At 33.5% G+C, this 18565-nt stretch overlaps 5 protein-coding genes across 5 annotated transcripts in view; 3 read left to right on the forward strand and 2 right to left on the reverse strand.

Moving 5' to 3' along the window:
• Positions 1-7861, reverse strand: part of LOC105617651 (CREB-regulated transcription coactivator 1) — a 29849-nt gene extending 21988 nt beyond the window's left edge. Inside the window, exons 1-2 of the mRNA XM_012199211.1 lie at positions 7748-7861; positions 4989-5237 (exon numbers count right to left, since the gene is read on the reverse strand). Coding sequence (XP_012054601.1) covers positions 4989-5237; positions 7748-7861 — 363 coding nt within the window. The remainder of the gene's footprint in view (positions 1-4988; positions 5238-7747) is intronic.
• LOC105623109 (general odorant-binding protein 69a-like) lies at positions 1101-2574 on the forward strand. Its single transcript, XM_012204861.1, has 6 exons — positions 1101-1160; positions 1361-1445; positions 1650-1738; positions 1821-1923; positions 2012-2076; positions 2274-2574. Exons 1-6 carry the CDS (start codon positions 1101-1103, stop codon positions 2289-2291), a joined length of 420 nt encoding a protein of 139 aa, XP_012060251.1. The 3' UTR covers positions 2292-2574.
• Positions 7862-9070: 1209 nt separating the features above from the next.
• LOC105624176 (mucosa-associated lymphoid tissue lymphoma translocation protein 1-like) lies at positions 9071-12037 on the forward strand. Its single transcript, XM_012205891.1, has 11 exons — positions 9071-9207; positions 9292-9455; positions 9545-9731; positions 9795-10062; positions 10121-10213; positions 10313-10538; positions 10612-10795; positions 10911-11125; positions 11199-11297; positions 11590-11861; positions 11933-12037. Exons 1-11 carry the CDS (start codon positions 9071-9073, stop codon positions 12035-12037), a joined length of 1950 nt encoding a protein of 649 aa, XP_012061281.1.
• Positions 12038-12292: 255 nt separating this feature from the next.
• Positions 12293-13200, reverse strand: LOC105625253. The gene is made up of 3 exons (XM_012206883.1): positions 12853-13200; positions 12582-12771; positions 12293-12501 (listed from the first exon to the last, which is right to left on the reverse strand). The coding sequence occupies exons 1-3, from the start codon at positions 13198-13200 to the stop codon at positions 12293-12295; spliced, it is 747 nt and encodes a 248-aa protein (XP_012062273.1).
• Positions 13201-15810: 2610 nt separating this feature from the next.
• LOC105625632 (probable 39S ribosomal protein L24, mitochondrial) lies at positions 15811-17615 on the forward strand. The gene is made up of 5 exons (XM_012206991.1): positions 15811-15906; positions 16483-16665; positions 16808-17010; positions 17103-17289; positions 17445-17615. Exons 1-5 carry the CDS (start codon positions 15811-15813, stop codon positions 17529-17531), a joined length of 756 nt encoding a protein of 251 aa, XP_012062381.1. The 3' UTR covers positions 17532-17615.
• The last annotated feature ends 950 nt before the right edge of the window (positions 17616-18565 follow it).

Below are 18565 nucleotides of genomic sequence, written 5' to 3' on the forward strand. Positions count from 1 at the left end.
TCATACCTAGTAATTTCGTATCACGATGTTGACGATTTTTACAATTCAGAGATAATTTGGTAATCGCTGCGTACATTGTATCTTTACTGATTACGACACCGTCTCGTGCAAGCATTTTCCGCATTATTAATAGACATGCTTTGTTTAGGTATTAATAATATTATGTATAAGTATTTTTTTTTATAAATAAGTAAAGATTATCTATTGTGAATTAGAAACAAATAATTCTGCTACGATATACTACAAAAATCTTTTGTAACATGATAAATTCGAATACAGAGGCATGCAAATTGAATTGTTGGAAAGGAGAATATCCAAAGCTTGAGATATACATAATTAATTCCGACAGTAAATATGTCGGAATTGAAAACACCATAGGGTCGTGCGTTGAACCGAATAAGCGTCCGTCTCCGGCTTAGGTTCAATGGAGTTAATTACGTATATTAAGAGCTTCCCGTTATTCAGCTTAAAGTAAATATTTGAAGTGTAATTTCATAATTTCCATGAAAAATTAGAAATAGAGAAAGATCAATAAGAATATATCCATCCCAATAGAGACTATTTTTTTCTCTTTTAAAGATGATTTTTAAAAAGTTCAAAATTTCTCTAAAACATATATTACATTGTTTAATGAATCATATTAGAATATTTACGTAAGTTGACAATAAAATTTATTAAAATAATTTACGTCTTATTCGACAGTATTATCATTGAGTATAAAACGAGAGGAAAAAAAATCATTTATTCTCTAGCTTTAGTCGATTTCATGTACACTGAATGAAAAAGTTCCACGCACTATAACGAACTGTATGTTTGTATAAATGCATATGCAGGATACATTCAAGGTCGCGAACACACATGTAATTGAGCGTTCTGCGCTTCCGTTAAGAGTCGAAAATTAGCTGGGGTTTAATCGGCGACTTAACGACGAAGAGGCTCAATCAGTAAGTGAAGGATATAGCATTAGCCCTCTGTCAAGCACGCCCACATCCCGTCGTCGCGGCGTTATAAAAACAGCGCGTAACCAGCGCGGATGGTACATTTTGCCTTTGAAAAGTGACATATCGAGGTTTGAGCGAGCGAGCAGCAAACATACGACAATGCACGTGTCAGTGATCCTCGGCGTAGTGTTGCTACAGGCGATTTACGTGTCCGCCGGGGTAAGCCCTTCAGCTTACTTTCGTTAAACGCGGTCCAGATCCCCGTACAATAAGGATAATAATCGACAGTGACCCACTGTACGCATTGTGATGTGCGATTCGCCGAACGTGCGCGCGCGACCTGTCGAGAATAGTGTTAAAGTCCGACACACGAGAATACTCACTGCGACGCGCTCGTAATAAATTCTGATTTTGCGTAGCCACCTGACTGGATCCCCGCGGAAATGTTGGAGATGGTTCAAGCTGACAAGGAACGGTGCATGGCCGAACACGGAACGTCTCAAGGTGAGCCCCGCAATTAATAGCACGATCAACATGCGGCCAATAATCCCGTGCTATTATACAAACTGCTTTCCATAACCGTTTTAAAGCCCCAAAGTAAAACATCCTAGTCATTTCGAAAGAAAGTTCTATTACATGAGCTTTCTATCTATATCAAAGTTTTCATCTCCTCGCATTTATAACGGATATTTCAATTTCGCGATGCAGTGCTTATCGATGAAGTTAACGATGGGAAGCTCTCAAATGACCGGAGTATAACGTGCTACATGAACTGCCTTCTCGATGCATTTAGCTTGGTAACATTTTTATAGATATCATTATGCTTATTTATATACACGACGAATGTAAAACTGATCGAAACGATCTTTCGCCGATTAGGTCGATGAAGAGGGTAATTTGGAAGCTGACATGCTGATAAGCGTTATTCCAGAACAATTTCAAGAGATAGGTAACAAAATTTTGAACAAATGCGCTAAGCAAGGTACGTTGTGTGAGCAAAATGCATTTTTTTTATAATTACTTCATTATTATTTCATGAACTCTCCGCTCTGATTCGGTTAATGTTTCAGACGGCGCGGACGCATGCGAAAAAATCTACGAAGTGGCGAAATGCGTCCAAGGAACTGTACCAGAGGTAAATGGATTCATTGTTTCGAATCAGTAACTCTTAATGAAATTGTAATTAAACGTTTTATTTTTTTTTATTCAACATTATTATTATCATTACTGTAAAAGAGTACATTTTTTGTGCGATTAAATCGACATTGTCAGTAAAATCCTTTTTATCCTTGTTTTCCATTAATTAATTCATGTAAATGTATTTTGTTACAGTTGTGGTTTATGGTTTAATTCGACACTTGGGAAAAGAATTGGCTTCACAAGCACATGCGACGATGTTCTCCAATATATCCCGCGCATAACTTTACGAAGTAAAACAATTCATTCGTGGAGAATAATAAAGAACAAAGAAGTAGCATATACGAAGTAGGGATATACGAATTACGTAAATTTCAAAAATGTGATTTATATAATAATAATAATAGTAAGTAATTATTATGAACACGCTGTGCGGTCTAACATGAATAAAATTAGTAGAAAATATTAATGTTTGATATTAAAATATTGGCCAAGATATGAATATGCATTGAAATTAAATCAAATCCAAGCAAATTAAAGGGAGGGGTATGAGATATCGATGCATAATCACGAGATATTTGTGAGTCCATGTTTAATTAAATAATTTTTTTATGATTTTATTCGCCTTTGATTCTAGTACCATTTGACTTTCTCATTGTTCGCAGAATCGCGTGTAGGGTGAAACGGGGTGTGTCAAATTAATTAAAAAGGATTCGTTACAAAGAATAAATTATATAGCAAAGTTAATTAGGTACAGTAGTTTCTCGAGAGAAAATATTTATTAAAGAGAATATTGTGAAGTAAAACATCGAAGGAAGCCATAGAAATCACTGTCAGTTCAGTTAAAACTGAAGGATCCCCAGTGTATAAAAATGAGGTAAGTCCATAAGTCTATTTTAGAAATGAAACTGTATGTTTGAGATTTATAAATTACGAACTTATTCATATGTCACAGCGAATCCTTTAATTATGTACGAGATAAGGATTTCCTCACCTGATAGTGTGCCATAATTTCGACAATTGTATATTTTAAGTACACGCGTTTTTATATAATAGCTTATACATTTCCGTAAATTTCGCATGTAAATTAATTACTTGTTTACGTAGTGTAGTAATTACGGTCTTTAGTCGTGAATTTTCCTACACTTTGATCTTACGATACGGCAACCAGCATTTTTCCCATCAATGTGGAAAAAAATGTTGTATAATTTCATCATTGGATCTCTATCTGAAATGACATCGCGTAATTTTCTCAGTCCATCTGAGTACGAGAAAACTTCATCCAGAAAATTTAATTATTGCTTCGGATGACGCACAGCTACTAATGCAAGTACACATTTTGCTGTAAACTTTGAAATAACGTCAAAACTATATGAAATTATTTTGCAAAATTTTTCACGTAATGTTTAAAAAAAATATAACTTATTGATTAGATTTTTGCCATATAAATCATTAATCAATTTGCTAATAAATCTTATTACAAGTTACTAAACTGCTTGAAATTTGATTGACGATTGATTTACATTCGTTAAAACTTTTCGAAACTCACGCTATAATTTATTATCACGATTTCGTGACTATCTATGTCATTCTATAAATCCCTCGGAAGCAGATATTTGCATGAATATAATAATAATTATGCATGAATATACAAAATCATTAATGACTGGACTTGGTCATTTCCATAAAAGTATTTTCTGCATGGAATTTATGTTAGTTTGCACAGCTTAATAAAATAGTTCTTTGTTTATCGAATGTATACACTGCAACTACAATACAGACATGAGACAAAGGTCACAGAGGTTCAAAATGCAGGATAAAACCTTCAGTCATTCTTTTTAGTATAACGTGAGCGAAAATGTATGCATCGTTTACCTGCAAGACGCAATTAACGTAGCACAGTCACATTAAATAACATACGTGTTGTTATAATTCTAATTTTTTTTATTTTGCGATTTTTAATTATTTTGTTCGTCATCGCAGAATTTCAATTTAATTGCTACTAAAAAAATAATCGACTACACAACTACATTTATAGTGTTCAATGCAATCGGGAATATTTCTAATTCGTGCTATTGCGTACGTGCCATGCAATTTTATTGCTGTGTAAAGACGTTGCAAAAAGAAAAAGGGGAAGATTATTACGAAAAGAAAATTGTTACGATCGATATCAGTCGATACAACTCCTACTGCGTTCAGTGATGTGCAACGTCAACAATATTTATCAATACATTTCCTATTTCATATACGAGTAAAATAAACAGCAAGACATTATACTGTATTATCTGAAATAAATTTCGAACTTCCACTAGAACCTAGTGCGGAAAAAAAAGCGAATTGTAAAATATCTGCAGTGCGGAACGACCCTTAAAAACACGGAGAAAAGTCTTTCATTTTGTGCTGATTTGAAAGAAGCTTTCATTAAAAGTTTCAAAATAATGATAAGTAATGAGTTTCATCGCGAAATACATGATAAAGTTATTAGTTTAAAATAACATGATTTCAAAAATCAATTTTATGCAAGAAAGAATTTCTTTCGAAACTTTGCAATCAAAAACATTGCGTTCATCTAAAATGAAAACTATCAAGATCGAATTTCATTGCACTTTCAACATAACAATTTAAATCCTTATTTTTCGATTCCAAATATCACAAAGTCTGACATCAACCAAAGATTGGCTCTCTCTCTCTCTCAATCACCGAGATCTTTTCGATTCGAATAAACCTGTGGCAGAATGCCTGAATGTCATGTCCAAAACGAATCGACGTAACGTGCAGACTTGGAAGAATTTTTCTCCGTGGAACGAGATGAGGGTGCGTTCCAGAGGGTGCAACGAAATGTTCGGGAGACAATAAGCCGGGGCAACAACAACTGAGGGATGTTTTCGTTCGGGCAAGATCGGTACAGACCTTAAGGTCGATCGAGTGGATCGCGCCGGGATGCGGCGAGGAGTGCTCTTTCGCGTCGTTGCCGCAATTGACATTGTTGTTAACGTTCGGCAGCGAGCCACCCGCCCTGAACTGATTTCCCAGGTTAATGTGCAGATGCTTGCCGCTGGACTGCGGTGGACTGGCGCCGGCACTCTTGACGGACAGCGGGGTCTCCGGTACGCCGGATCCCGTGGGACTAGCACCCACCGAGCTGCTCGCCGAGGCCACCTGTGCAGGTCCCGTCATTGACAACCACACCGCAAACAAAGCATCAGTAGTCGTAAGCGAGCTTTACAGCTCCCCTTACTCGACCGGTTAGCCTTGCGAGATTAGGCGCTTCGAACGAAAACTCAAATATTAGTCAGATACATCGCCGTAGGCTAACCAAGCTGTTTTCTCTTCCTTCCTGCGAGACTTACGTATAGTCAGGACTGACGATTCTTTTTATCATCCTGCCACCCTCGCATTCTTATTCTACAATCTACGACATTTTAAGTTTTAACTCGTAAGAAATTTACCAATTAAAGTCGATTATTCTTTTCACATTTTTTTTGACTGTGTGTGTTGGTCAATTTCTTACGGTTTAAAGCTTAGGTAATGGCTTGTTGTGTTGTAGAAAGCCCAGTATTAGTTCTTACTTTAATCGCAAATGTGTTCGTGATCTTCGATTATTTCTTTTGTTGATTATAAGCGTTAGCTACGTGACGTAGTATTGACTTTCACGGTATAATGATCGGCCTTTCTGTGGACCACGCTCCGATAAACAGGTTCTTATCTCTCCGTGGCGGATTTCATTCTCCGATTGTCGATCTGAACGGTACTCTAAGTTCTGTGAGTGAAAAATTTGAACAACGTGTACGAAACATTATAAAATCTAACGGAATTTGGTCCCGCACTGTGTTTAATCGATAGATAAGAGACGACAGATGACTGTCTTTAAAAGCTGACAGTTAACAGCTACTTGACAGTGAAATTTAAGCGGTTTTCATTTTAAATCGAGGGTCGGCAAGTTTAAATATTTTATAAACTTTGTACATCAAGAGGCAAAATTTAAGAAATTATATAGATATTTATATAACAAGATGCACTGGAAAAAAATATAAATTTTAATAAATCATTAAGTTTAAATGGTACCAACTAATTATTTATTAAATATAAAGATTTATTTATTTAGTACAAAATCATCAATTTAATTTGACAATCTTTTTTTTTATTGAATATTTATTTATTGTAAGTAAATGTTTAATTGGCAATATTCATATAAATAAATATTTATTATTAAAATTATTATTATCATTAAATTTATTATTATTTACTAAAACATGATACATTTCTTCTCTCATGTAAAGAACAAAGTTTTCATTAAATTCAATGTATGTAAATATTTATAAGATAGCAAATAAGATAAAAATAATTTCTTATTAGGAAAATTCAAGTTATAGTAATTACTGTATTTACTAGTACAATAATAATAATAAACCGTAGTTTGTAACCGCACTCGGTAGTAAACAATCATGTATTGATATCTAAACAAGTAAATTTCTGCGTAAAGCGCGGTGATCCAATCTCGTTTTATTTGTCAGAAGATTTTCGCTCCGAGATATTCGGATAGCGACGAACGGTCCCGCGAGACATCCTTATCTTTTCGACGCGATTGGAGAACGTTCCCCGGTCTCCGGCACTCGGTTTTAACTGCACGGGGGTATGCGGAGGTGCGCTCGAGGACGCTAAATGCATCGACCCAACCTCGCCGACGCTCCCGTTGAAAATACCTCGAGGGCCGCCGGCGCTGCTATTGAGAGAGTGGAATGTTTACATGCGTACATCGAAATGAATCGAATGCATAACGAACGCCAAGCTTCATCCGCGAAATCACTCGAGGAAACGAGCTCCTCTTGATGTTTTTATCTTTTTATTTTATCGAAATTGAAATCCCACGTATCGTCCAGCGGGTATTTAAACACCGCGCTCCGACTTTACAACGCGGAATTGCCAAACAAAAATAAATTTGGAGCGGAATCGTTAATTCGCGTTAAAACACGTTGAAACGCGCGTGAATTTCGACGCTTGTTCAATCAGCTCGCGAGAGATTAATCCGCGTCGCGTAATCGCGCCTCGATAAGTGCCTCCAAAAGTACTTTAGTCGCGATCGGATCGGCACGAGCGTGCGTGGAAAAAATCCACGCGACATAAGTTGGTATATGTGCACCGCTCTCGCGGTAACGCGATCCGCGAGCCGCGAGGTAAACGCGTGTCGAGGATACGCGGTTCGCGATGCACTTGCACCAGCAGTCGCACATACACACACGCTCGCTCGCGGAGCAACCCGGCCGATACACAGGCAAGCAGGCAAGCAGGCGGGCAGGGCAGGCAGGCAACACGCACGCATATGTATACATTCACACACATACATGCACGCACGCACGCACGCACACGCACACACACACACACACACACACACACACACACACACACACACACACACACACACACACACACACAGAGAGAGACGCACACACGGAAAACGAACAGCGCGGTAAGCGCAACGATAAAAAGGAGAGACGGAGATCGGAGAGAGATGGAGAACGACAGTGGCAAAGGGATGACGGAGGCGAGGGGAGATACCCGTTGTTTACGTTCTAACATCTGAGCCGAGGGAAGTGCACGACGGGTCACGGCGCGATCGCGGCACGACACCGAGCTACCCACGCCAAAGGATAATACTGATATCTCCTTACTCTGCTCGTGACGTTCGAGACCTCCTTCATGATCGCCTCGAATGCGGCTGAGTCCTGCGCCTCCTTCTGGTTCAGCAGCGCGATCTTTTCACTGAATTTCCGTGGGTTCGCCATGATGGCTCGCGGCACTAGTTTTTCGCGGACACTCGCGGAACCCGGAGCACCCACCACCACCACCGCCGCCACCACTAACCACCACTATCGCCGCCGCTGAGCGACCGCCGACCACCAGCCACCCTATCGTCACCGAACAACACCGTCCGTCGTCCTCGCGATCTGCGATCCGTTTCCTTGCTTTTTTTTTCTCTCGATAGACGACGCACCACTGCTCGCGGGTTCTCGCACGGATTACGATTATCGCGCTGTTCCCCGCGTAACGCATAAACTGATGTGTGCCTTCCGGATGGCACTGGCGAACACTGATACGCAAGATCATGCGGCGCAGCGCGCCACGCGCATTGCGCAGAAGCTGCAACTTCGCGGGCCGACTGGCCGCGCGACGATCGCCGCCCTCTCGCGGTCGTATCTCTAACGAATACCTCTCAGGGACTTTATGATTTTTCCCTGAAATCATTCGTCGCAAAAATGAGAAACAAGATCCCTAGTTACTTGCCATTTTACGATTGCACACTCAGTAATCATTTATCACTAAAAAAAAAAACGCCGGACGATCGACGAACCAATCGCTGAGGTTAGATCTGTTCGCGTTGCTTGAAATTCCTAAAAATATTTGCACGTAAAATGAGATAAATATATTCAGATATATTTAGATGTTGAAAAGAAAGAAAGCGATGATATTGAACGCAAAAAGAGCAAGCAATACGAACAGATTTATTGCCTCTAAAAAAAATAAGTGTTTTTTTATTCCTTCACTTGATTGCACTAGAATTTTCCTTCCTGCTTTCACCAAACTTTCAAATATATGTCTATTTTACTTTAAGTACAAAAAGTGTGCACTAATTCAATTATCAAAGACAAGTCTATATATTTTTATTAAAAAACTCGTATATACAAAAAAATTAATGTATAAAATTAGATGTAACATAAATCTCAACTCTAGATTTTGTGCCTTTTTATGAAATGTCAATGTACTCTTGATAAGTAAATTGTGAAGAAAATAGTTAAAATAAATGCAATATATTTTTCCTGAAGTATGATGACGTTTATTCATTTATTTATTTCCTTCCTTTCCCATTGAGGAAAAAGCGTGCTATAATAAGTAACGTCCATTTGACAGCAAGGAAGTCGTTGCGTCGATAAGATTATATTTTAATCATTTTAATCATTCTAATTGTGCAAAATAATTAATACACTTATATTAAAATGGCAAAAATCAGTGAAGATATATATTTAGAGCGTATTCCACCAGGAATGTACAATGAATTAATTCACGAGTTAAATAAGAACTCAAGTTGGCAGATACTCGCCTGTCACGTAGCCGAACAATTTGGATACCAATGGTAAAAAATAATTCGAGTAACTTTGATAAAAATTAATCAAGTATACATTTTTAATAAATCTTTATGTATCTGTCACACCTATAGGAACTCATGGCTGAAGTCATTAGAACAGAATTCCAATGCTACAAAAACGCCAGCAGACATTCTACTATTCGAGCTTAATGTAAAAATGTGTACGGTTGGAATATTATGCACATTGCTCAGAGATTGTGAACTTGGCAACGTTTTGTCTGTCTTACATTATCCAGGTATATATCTCTCTGTCTCTCAATAGTCAGAACCGATATATTATAGATAAAATACTCCATAACAATCTAACTTTTAAAATTATTATTAGAACCATCCGTAATTATTAAACATCCCTCTGACGATCTAGAACATGATACTTTAGAAATATCTCTTGGTCAACATCTTTGTCTTTCTTGCAAAGCTACGGGTATACCATCGCCAAGTTATCAGTGGTATCACAATAATATTGAGCTACCGAGACAACAAAGTTGTGAACTTGACATTGTTATAAATAGGTAAAAATATTGTCTCAATTTGTGACATGTGATATAACTAATTATGTACATAATTTCTTACAGTTGTGATCAAGCTGGAGAATATAATTGCAAAATCTCACAAGTCACTAATAATGGAGAGGTAGTAATATCTATATTATTAACAAAATCAGTTTTTGTAAATTTATCTCGCGTACCTGTAGTTATACAGCAACAACCACCTGCTTTCTTAGAGCTTAAAGAAGGTGAAGATTTTATAATTAAATGTATAGCGCAAGGTCATCCAGAACCACATTATCAATGGTTTAGAGATAATATAAAATTAGAAGGAGAAACATCCAATGTATTGCATGTAAGTACACATAATATTAATGTTAAAAGATTGCATAATAGAAAAAAAAATGTTTTAGATAAAACAGTTCAGTTTTAAACATGAAGGAAAATATCATTGTTACATAAATAATGACGTGAATGAAGTAATCACTCAAAGAAGTCATATAATGGTAAAAATTACATGCAATTTATTATTTTATAAATAAAAATAAAAATTAAATGAATTTTTATCTAAACTGTTGTGATAATATATTTATATATTCGTATAGTTGGACCTTCCTCGTGAAAAAGCAATAGCTAAAATAGCTTTAATCATTGCAAATGACGATTATGAGAATCACATGTGTCTAGAGACACCTAAAAACGATGCTGCAAAAATTGGTATTCTGTTAAAAGAAATTGATTTTAAAATAATTTGTCTAGTAAACTTATCGCTTGAACAAATGAAGAATGCTATAAGAAAATTTGGTGACATTTTAAAAGAAGGAGTTTATGGTGAGTTATTATAAATATACTGCATAGAATTATATACATATATAGTGCCTTTACTAAAGTTTATGTCGTGTAGGATTATTCTATTATGCTGGACATGGTTTTAAAATGCAAGAGAGTTATATGCTTGCTGTTGATGCGCCAGAATCTTATTTAAGAAAGGATGCAATTTGTGAAAGTGAATTGTTAGCTATATTATTGCAAAATGATCCTGCTCTTTTAGTAACGATATTGGACATGTGTCAAACTATACCACCAAAGTAAGGAATTTTACAATTATCTATTTTTTTATGTACATGTACATTTGGGAATTAAAGCCATATCGATAGTTCAATGTAATCAAATATTCAGATACACTGTATTAAAAACTTTCAGAGAATCTAATCCTAATATTCATAATGAGATACCAAAAGTCAAAGAATATAAGAGTAGGAAAAACCTACGAAATTTAGTACAAGCATACTCCACATCTAGTTATCGTCCTAGTTACGAAAGAACAAACAGCAAGTACGGATTATATGCCATGCATCTGAGCAAATATATCAGTAAAAATATCCCAGTCGCAAAAGTATTTGAAGAAGTAGGAAAATGTAAGACACAATGGAATTTATACATATGGTCTGAATATTTCCTAATTGGTAATCGATTAATTTATATTTGCAGCAATAGACAGATTATTAAAAGGAACTGAACGTAATCAAATTCCAATGTTTGCCTTAACTATCACTAAACCTTTTCGTCTTACTGATGCAATTTACAAAAGTAATTATAGAAATTTTGTCTTATAATACATAATATAATTAAATATTTTTTGTATATTATATGAAATTAAAATGTTTTCTATCGAATCAAATAAAGTACAATAAAAATGTCAATACAAACTGGATAGATGTATGTATACATAAAATTTATATCTGAAGATATAAATAATAAAGAAAATGTGAACGGTTTATTTTTTCTTATTTTTGAATATGTTATGCTTATACATTTCTATTCAGTGTTGGAATTTTTATTGATTGATTTTATTTGATTATATGACATTGTATTATTGCAGGAGATCCATCACCTACATTGGACCATTTAAATAAATTAATAGCTTTCTCAATTAAAACTATCGAAATAAATTTCAAGCAAGCTAGTATTTCTGCTATGGTTGTTATCTCGTTATTTATGGAACCATATTTAAATGTAATCAAGATTTCAGTATGTAATTTAGAAGATTTGGAAGTAAATTTTTTTAATTTTGTGGCCACAAAACAAAACAATTTATTCCAAACTGCAGGTTCCAAACAAGAATGTTGGATACATAATCCACAAATGTGTCAGGTAATCTTAAATGCATACATTTTATCATTATATGCGATAAATGTTATATTACAGAATATTTTATTTTGTAGGGGCCTTTGGTTATATCTGTTTCAAAAAATGGGATACAAATTGGCGCAACATTGCTGCACATTAAAAACTATATTCCATTGATATTGGAACATATTAGTAACTAATATTTATATAAAATACAAATACTGAATCCATATATTTTGATTATGAATAAAATATATGATTTGTATTATATGTATATACATGTCTGAAATGCGATATAATGTAAATAATATATCAATATTAATATCTTTTTATTAAAAAATATGAAGTAATATTATATAGATAGCTCTAGCACTTATTTTCTATAGCGACAAAAAATGATTAAATAGATTAACAAATTTATTTCAAACTATTATGCAAATATATTAACAAAATTACTATAAGACATTAATACTAAAATGATTTACAAAAGTCGCAATCCATGAACCACCAACATTATTTACATATTTACGAGTAAAAGTATAATTACATACTAACATATCTCCAAATTTAGAAATGTCTGTAAAAGCTGATTCTAACTTCTTTTTCTCGGCCATACCTGGGATGTAATGGAAGATCGTTTTAATTTGAATGGAATGGTCCTCATCTGCAAATAAGATATATATATATATACATATTTGCTGTATATTATAAAATATTATTGTATTAATTTGATAATTCTGCTACCTGTCTCAGCTGAGATATCAGATAAAATTTGAAATATAATATCTTCTTCATTTACTGCAATTAACCATCTTTGCTCAGGGTTAAGGGTTTCGATTTTTGTTCTTAAAACTTCTATCATATCTTCTGCTACAAGACCTTCCAAGGAATCGTAGTTTCCATTTGCTAAAGCCTTAGATATTATTGTTATTGCCTAGAAATGCAAAGATATACTTGTTAGTACTCGAACAATATTATATAGTATGTATTTAATTAGTCATGAAAAATATCATACGTATTTGATTCCCTTGACAGTCTCGGATATAGAAAACTCTTTATCTATCTGTGGAATAGTTTTAAAAGAAAAGAAAAAAAGACGAAACGGGATTAAAAAAGATGGTTTGAACGGTGCAACATTAGTTACAAGCATAGGCAAAGAGACGCGTGGTTCTGATTCAGTGCTGTAAATTCTACAAGTTACAACATTTGGGGTCGAGCTAGACAGCAAATTCGTCTCGTTGTACTGTCGTACGATTTTCGTTCGCATTTTGTTTTTATAAGTGACACATGCGATAATTCGTCGCAGATTACACACTCTTGGTACACTCTTTCTAATCATCGGGATTAACATTATGCTACGCATAAGATAATACAAAAATCTTCTATAGACAAAAATCACGAAGCATCGAGATGTTTTTCTAACCTATTTCCCATAACACTTAAGCTCGTATATGCTTATGATGTCATATATGATGCCAGTAGAAATTTATTTGAAATTTTTTATGATGTATTAATATTAATAACGTTAAACATAAGTGTGCACTCTGCAACGTTTTTCACAAAAATTGTTTATTATTCAGTAATTGTTCAATTCAAAGATTTTTGTAATTGGCGCCAGACATAGAAAAGCCTGAAAATAATCTTTAAGAAGATCTAGAGATCCTATAATCAGAGTTTGGCGAAAGCGGGCACAATTTCTGATTGGTTCTCCATATGGTGGAAGGGATTGACATGGAATACTTTTCATTTGATAACACAAATCAACACAAATGGCGTTCTATTCTTAAGCGGGGAGCATAGACTCTTGCATAACGCATAACACGTAAAGCCGGGCTGTGGTCAAAGTCTCGCTACAAATGCTTTGATGGACCAATTAGAAAAAAGAATTTTACAAATTGACTAGTTAAAAAAAGCTTCAAAGCGTTTATAGCATAGCATTGACCGAATCCCCAGTTCTACATTAGTTTCAAGCTGATCGCAAGTTTGTTGTGACAGTCAATAAGAAGTAATTATTGAGGGATTGAGGAAAGGAGCAAGAGAGTGAGAAAAGGACTAAAAATGGCGGATGCGAATACTCATATTGACTGTATTCACTGCCAGCGCTGAAAATCTATAGTTTACGTTACGTGTATTATATATTTTCGGCACTGGCAATGAACTTTGGAACATAGCCATTATAGTGCCTTAGTAATACTCAACGGAATCAACACGATGCTACCTTTGAAGTATTTTTTAATTGGTCAGTTTGTAAAATTTTTTCTTTTAATTGGTCTATCAAACGCTTCAAAGCATTTGCAGCAAGACTTTGACCACAGCCTAAGTAGTGATAAAAAGAGACCAAACTTAAATGATATGCGTGCGAAGACAACAATTAGGGTTGGCTAAACTGGATCTACGAACGATCACTAGCCTAATTTCCACTGAGGGTTTCAGAAATCAAATCTCAGAATGTAAGAACCAATCAATTGCAGTCGAGTTCCCCTGTTACAGTCGAACGATAAGGAAATGCTCGTCTATAATTGGTTTTTATATTCTAATCCGGAAACCTATGAAAAATCCTGCAGATTAAAGTTACTAAATTAACAAAGTACCGCAAATTACCGCCATTTTGGCTCCATAACGCGCGATTTTCAAAACTTCAGCCTCTTTTCCTACGGTTTTTATAATTTTCAATATAGGCATTTTCGAATAACAGAATTAGATTCTTTTTCTTCTTCCAGATTCCTGTATGGATTTTCGATTTTTTAACAGAATTTTTATCAAGATTTTTATTAGAATTTTTATTAGAATTTTTATTAGGATAACACTTTGACGCCATTTTGGCTCCAAATATTAATTCAGAATTAATATTTGGAATTGTAAATTTTTTTTCATCGCGATACTTTGCTAATCTAGTGATTTTAATCTGCTAGATTTTCTATGGATTTTTCCTCCACAGTATTTCGAATCCACTTTCAGATTTCGAATTTGATCTCCTCATGCCTGTATTCATAGTCAGATCTTGTATTTAAGGGTGAAATCACTCGGTTCGGAATAAGACTGCGGAATATAGAATGCGTCATTGAAGCAACCAATCGCTATTCCGCACTTTTCCATTTCGCAAGTTTTGTGTGGTGTGTTCACATGATGCGTCAAAGATGTATCCCGCATGAATATAATTTAAAAATTATTAACTTCATGTTAATAATTTGCTTATTAAAATAAAATATAATTTTTCAAATTGTAAAAACAATTATCACTGTTGTATTTAATGTCTTACAACTAATATTTACAATCTCATAACAATTTTTTGAATTACTTTAATGCATTTATTATCATTTTTCTGCATCGTGTGAACATAGCACACAAACTGGCGTGATGGAAAGTGTGGAAAAGGATACTAAAATCGCATGTAATGCATCATTGCTTTTTTTTATTTTGGCATCTATATTTATGTACTCAAATTTTGTCATTTTGTTTCATTCATCTCGACATTACGCAATTCCATCATATCAATCAGCATCAAATTATTTTAACCTCTCAAAATACGACGTTTATTACAAGAACAATGACGCATTCTCTATTCTGCAGTCCTATTTCGAACTGATTTCACCCTAAGGCTTCCTTAAATTTATCTTCAGATACTGTACGAATTATTTCATTGGCTGCTGAGCATCTAAAGATAAATTTAAGAAAACTTACCTTAAGCACAAGATCTGATTATGAAAATACGGTCATTATTATTATTCCGTGATTTTATGGGATCATGCTCTGGCACTAAAATCGGTCTGTGTAAGAACCCTCTAGTAGTTGCTTTAACTTTAGCCAAATCTGTTCTAAACAGTAATAGAGAGTGTGGAGCGATGTGGAGGTTATTTGATTAAGAAGACATATAACCAAAAATTGCATATTTTGAATATTTTAAAAATAACGCTAGAAAATTGTAACATTTGCGTTTAAGTGTAAAAATTTTGTTACAATATAAGGAATAGATATGAGATTGACATCCAGTTTGTTAAAACGCGTAGGCGAATGGTCGAAGAAATATGCAAATTTACCAGATAGTTACATAGAACGAGCAATGGCACAGGTATGCACAATTGTCAAATTATTTTAGTCTGTATATTGTTAAAGAATGTAAACTGTATAACCTTAAAAATTATATTTCAGTTAAATATGATAAATTTTTAATATATTATAATTTTTTTTCATGTTAATTGAAAATATCAAGTAGTTCATTTATATTTATTTCTATCAAGACTTTAATTTCCGTTCAACTTATTCTTCATCTTTTTCTAATTCTTGGATGTAAATTAAACTATATTAGTAGAAACAGATATTAAAAGTAATCCAAGTGAGCTATTAGTAAAATTTTATATAGGTAGTATGAAAATTCATTTATAACAAATATAACAAAAAATAATGTTTTTTATTATTATTCTTGTAATATTACATATTTTTTGTGAGAATACAAACAATATTAAGATGATAAATTTTAATTTTCGGATTTTGAATGGCTGAACCTAAAAGTTGTTTATTTTTGCAAGTTGTATCTATTAGAATTAATTGTTGCTCAAGTTAATTAAAATTTAGTCAAAGTTATTTTACTCTGCTGATCAATTAGTTAATTATTAATTTTAACATTTTTATTTGTTAATTTATTAAGGTTTATTGGAAGACACCCAACAAGCCAAATTATTTACCACGCACGATTGAAAGAAAGCAATTTCGTTTCTCAATACATCGTCCATGGACTCATCAATTTTATCGTGATAATGCACCTGGTAAAGTTCATAAATTCGTTCACGTAGAGCCTATTAAGGATTGGAGTTTCTTTCGAGGTGATAGGGTACGTTATTTTATTGACTTTTCATAAATTATTCACTTTTCATAAAAAGTGAAAAGATAAAAGATGTAATTAGTAATATTATTAGTAATATTATTTTGATATATAAATATTGTAACATTTGTATAAATTTATATTTTTCTAGGTAGAGGTTTTAGTAGGAAAAGATAAAGGAAAGCAAGGGATTGTAAAAGAAATTTATCAAGAAAGAAATTGGGTAATTGTCGAAGGACTTAATACGAAGCTGAAATGTCATAAGATGGGTAAAAAATATCTTGGTGTATATATGCAACAAGAACAACCATTATTAATAACTTCACAAGTACAATTGGTTGATCCTTCAGATATGTAAGTATCTATTATATTATAAAAAATTTATTTTATGAAGGTAAATATATAGTGTCAATGGTTATATATTACTAATTTACAAATCGTTGTAGGGAAGCAACTCCGATAGAATGGCGATTCACAGAAGATGGTCAGCGTGTACGCGTATCTGTGAGATCTGGTAGAATAATTCCTATTCCTGTTTCAAGCAAAGAAACGATAGATTACAAATTTCCTCACCTTTATCAAGAGCAAGCAAAAGATACAACTAAAGCTGATGTGGAAAAAATAACTTTTGATGTAAAATATCTTCTCGAATTTATTTATTTTTATTTATAGATCTTGGATATTAATTAGTTATACATATATACATAAAATGAATGAAGAATTTATAATAATATTAAAACAAATTTTACGTAGAAACAAAAAATTAAATGCATGTTTTCTATTTACAGCCAGCATTAAAAACTTTTGAGATGGATATCATGGAAAAAATGAGTATTAAAGAAGATCGTGTTCCAAAGAAATTTTATTGGTATTAATCATTCTTATATACAATTCGCTGTTAGTTTCAATGTACAGCTATAGTATTTAATAAATATATTAAACAGACAAAAGGGAACATAGCTTTCTAATACAACTCAAGAAACCTCACAATCTTTTTGAATGTAGAAATGCGCGAAAATTGCATTTTCCAATTTATCTATTCATTAATAATTTAATAATTTTAACTTTTTTTTCTTGGTATTGAAAGATTCTATATCTTTGACAAAAGACATTATAAGGAGTCCCTGTTTGCAACGCTTTGCATAGGAAATACACAATAAAAAGAGCATTTATAACATTAAATAATAAAAAAAAAACGAAACAATTCAGTGCTTTATATATATATATATATATATATATAACGAATTTACATTGAATTAAAATACGTAATAATATTGATTAATATTTCAATCAATAGTTGCTTGTTTTATGCTAAATCGTGTCATCACACATATCACAGCACAAAATTTTAATAAATGCATATTCCGAAATGCTTTCGTATTATATTTAAATATTCCGTTCGTATTATATTTATATATTCCGATATATTCCATTATATTAATATTCCGTTATGTATGACACTTCCCTTAACTCGACGCATTTATAATTCTGATTGTAATGGAAATTGAACTAACGATCGATCAGTTCACATTTCAATAACGTTGAAAATTTATGGACATATGGATGCAAGAAAGCGGAAAGATTTTTTTTTTCAAAAGGATTCTATTTTTCAAAAATTGAAATGTGTGAGAAGCAATGAAATCTCGAACATCAATTCAAAATTCAAGTCAAATAGCCCAGATAGCAAAACATGTGCAAAATGGATCATAAGAGTGTCTTAAGCGGCGTCTACAATGAGATTAAAAGTTTAAAATTTAAGCACAGTTGAATGTGAGGAAAATAATTGCTGTGATTAATTCATTTCTTACAACTTAAGACTTAAAGTTTACGCCTTAAAATCTCATCGTAGACGCCGCTTTATACCACTTTATCATAAACAGAAAAAAAATGGACTGTAATCGAATGCGGA

This window comes from Atta cephalotes (genome assembly GCF_000143395.1).
Source record: "Atta cephalotes unplaced genomic scaffold scaffold00001, whole genome shotgun sequence".
NCBI classification, from domain to species: Eukaryota; Metazoa; Arthropoda; class Insecta; order Hymenoptera; family Formicidae; genus Atta; species Atta cephalotes.

Bases quoted from the DNA above. Each gene is read 5' to 3' on its own strand.
- LOC105623109 (XM_012204861.1), top strand. From the start codon at position 1,101: ATGCACGTGTCAGTGATCCTCGGCGTAGTGTTGCTACAGGCGATTTAC. The intron at 1,161-1,360 runs GTAAGCCCTTCA...GATTTTGCGTAG, and splicing joins CGATTTACGTGTCCGCCGGG to CCACCTGACTGGATCCCCGC. The intron at 1,739-1,820 runs GTAACATTTTTA...TTCGCCGATTAG, and splicing joins TTCTCGATGCATTTAGCTTG to GTCGATGAAGAGGGTAATTT.
- LOC105624176 (XM_012205891.1), top strand. From the start codon at position 9,071: ATGGCAAAAATCAGTGAAGATATATATTTAGAGCGTATTCCACCAGGA. The intron at 9,208-9,291 runs GTAAAAAATAAT...TCACACCTATAG, and splicing joins GAACAATTTGGATACCAATG to GAACTCATGGCTGAAGTCAT. The intron at 10,796-10,910 runs GTAAGGAATTTT...AAAAACTTTCAG, and splicing joins TGTCAAACTATACCACCAAA to AGAATCTAATCCTAATATTC.
- LOC105625253 (XM_012206883.1), bottom strand. From the start codon at position 13,200: ATGCGTAGCATAATGTTAATCCCGATGATTAGAAAGAGTGTACCAAGA. The intron at 12,772-12,852 runs GTATGATATTTT...TTGCATTTCTAG, and splicing joins CTGTCAAGGGAATCAAATAC to GCAATAACAATAATATCTAA. The intron at 12,502-12,581 runs GTAGCAGAATTA...TCTTATTTGCAG, and splicing joins TGATATCTCAGCTGAGACAG to ATGAGGACCATTCCATTCAA.
- LOC105625632 (XM_012206991.1), top strand. From the start codon at position 15,811: ATGAGATTGACATCCAGTTTGTTAAAACGCGTAGGCGAATGGTCGAAG. The intron at 17,011-17,102 runs GTAAGTATCTAT...AAATCGTTGTAG, and splicing joins TTGGTTGATCCTTCAGATAT to GGAAGCAACTCCGATAGAAT. The intron at 17,290-17,444 runs GTAAAATATCTT...TTCTATTTACAG, and splicing joins TGGAAAAAATAACTTTTGAT to CCAGCATTAAAAACTTTTGA.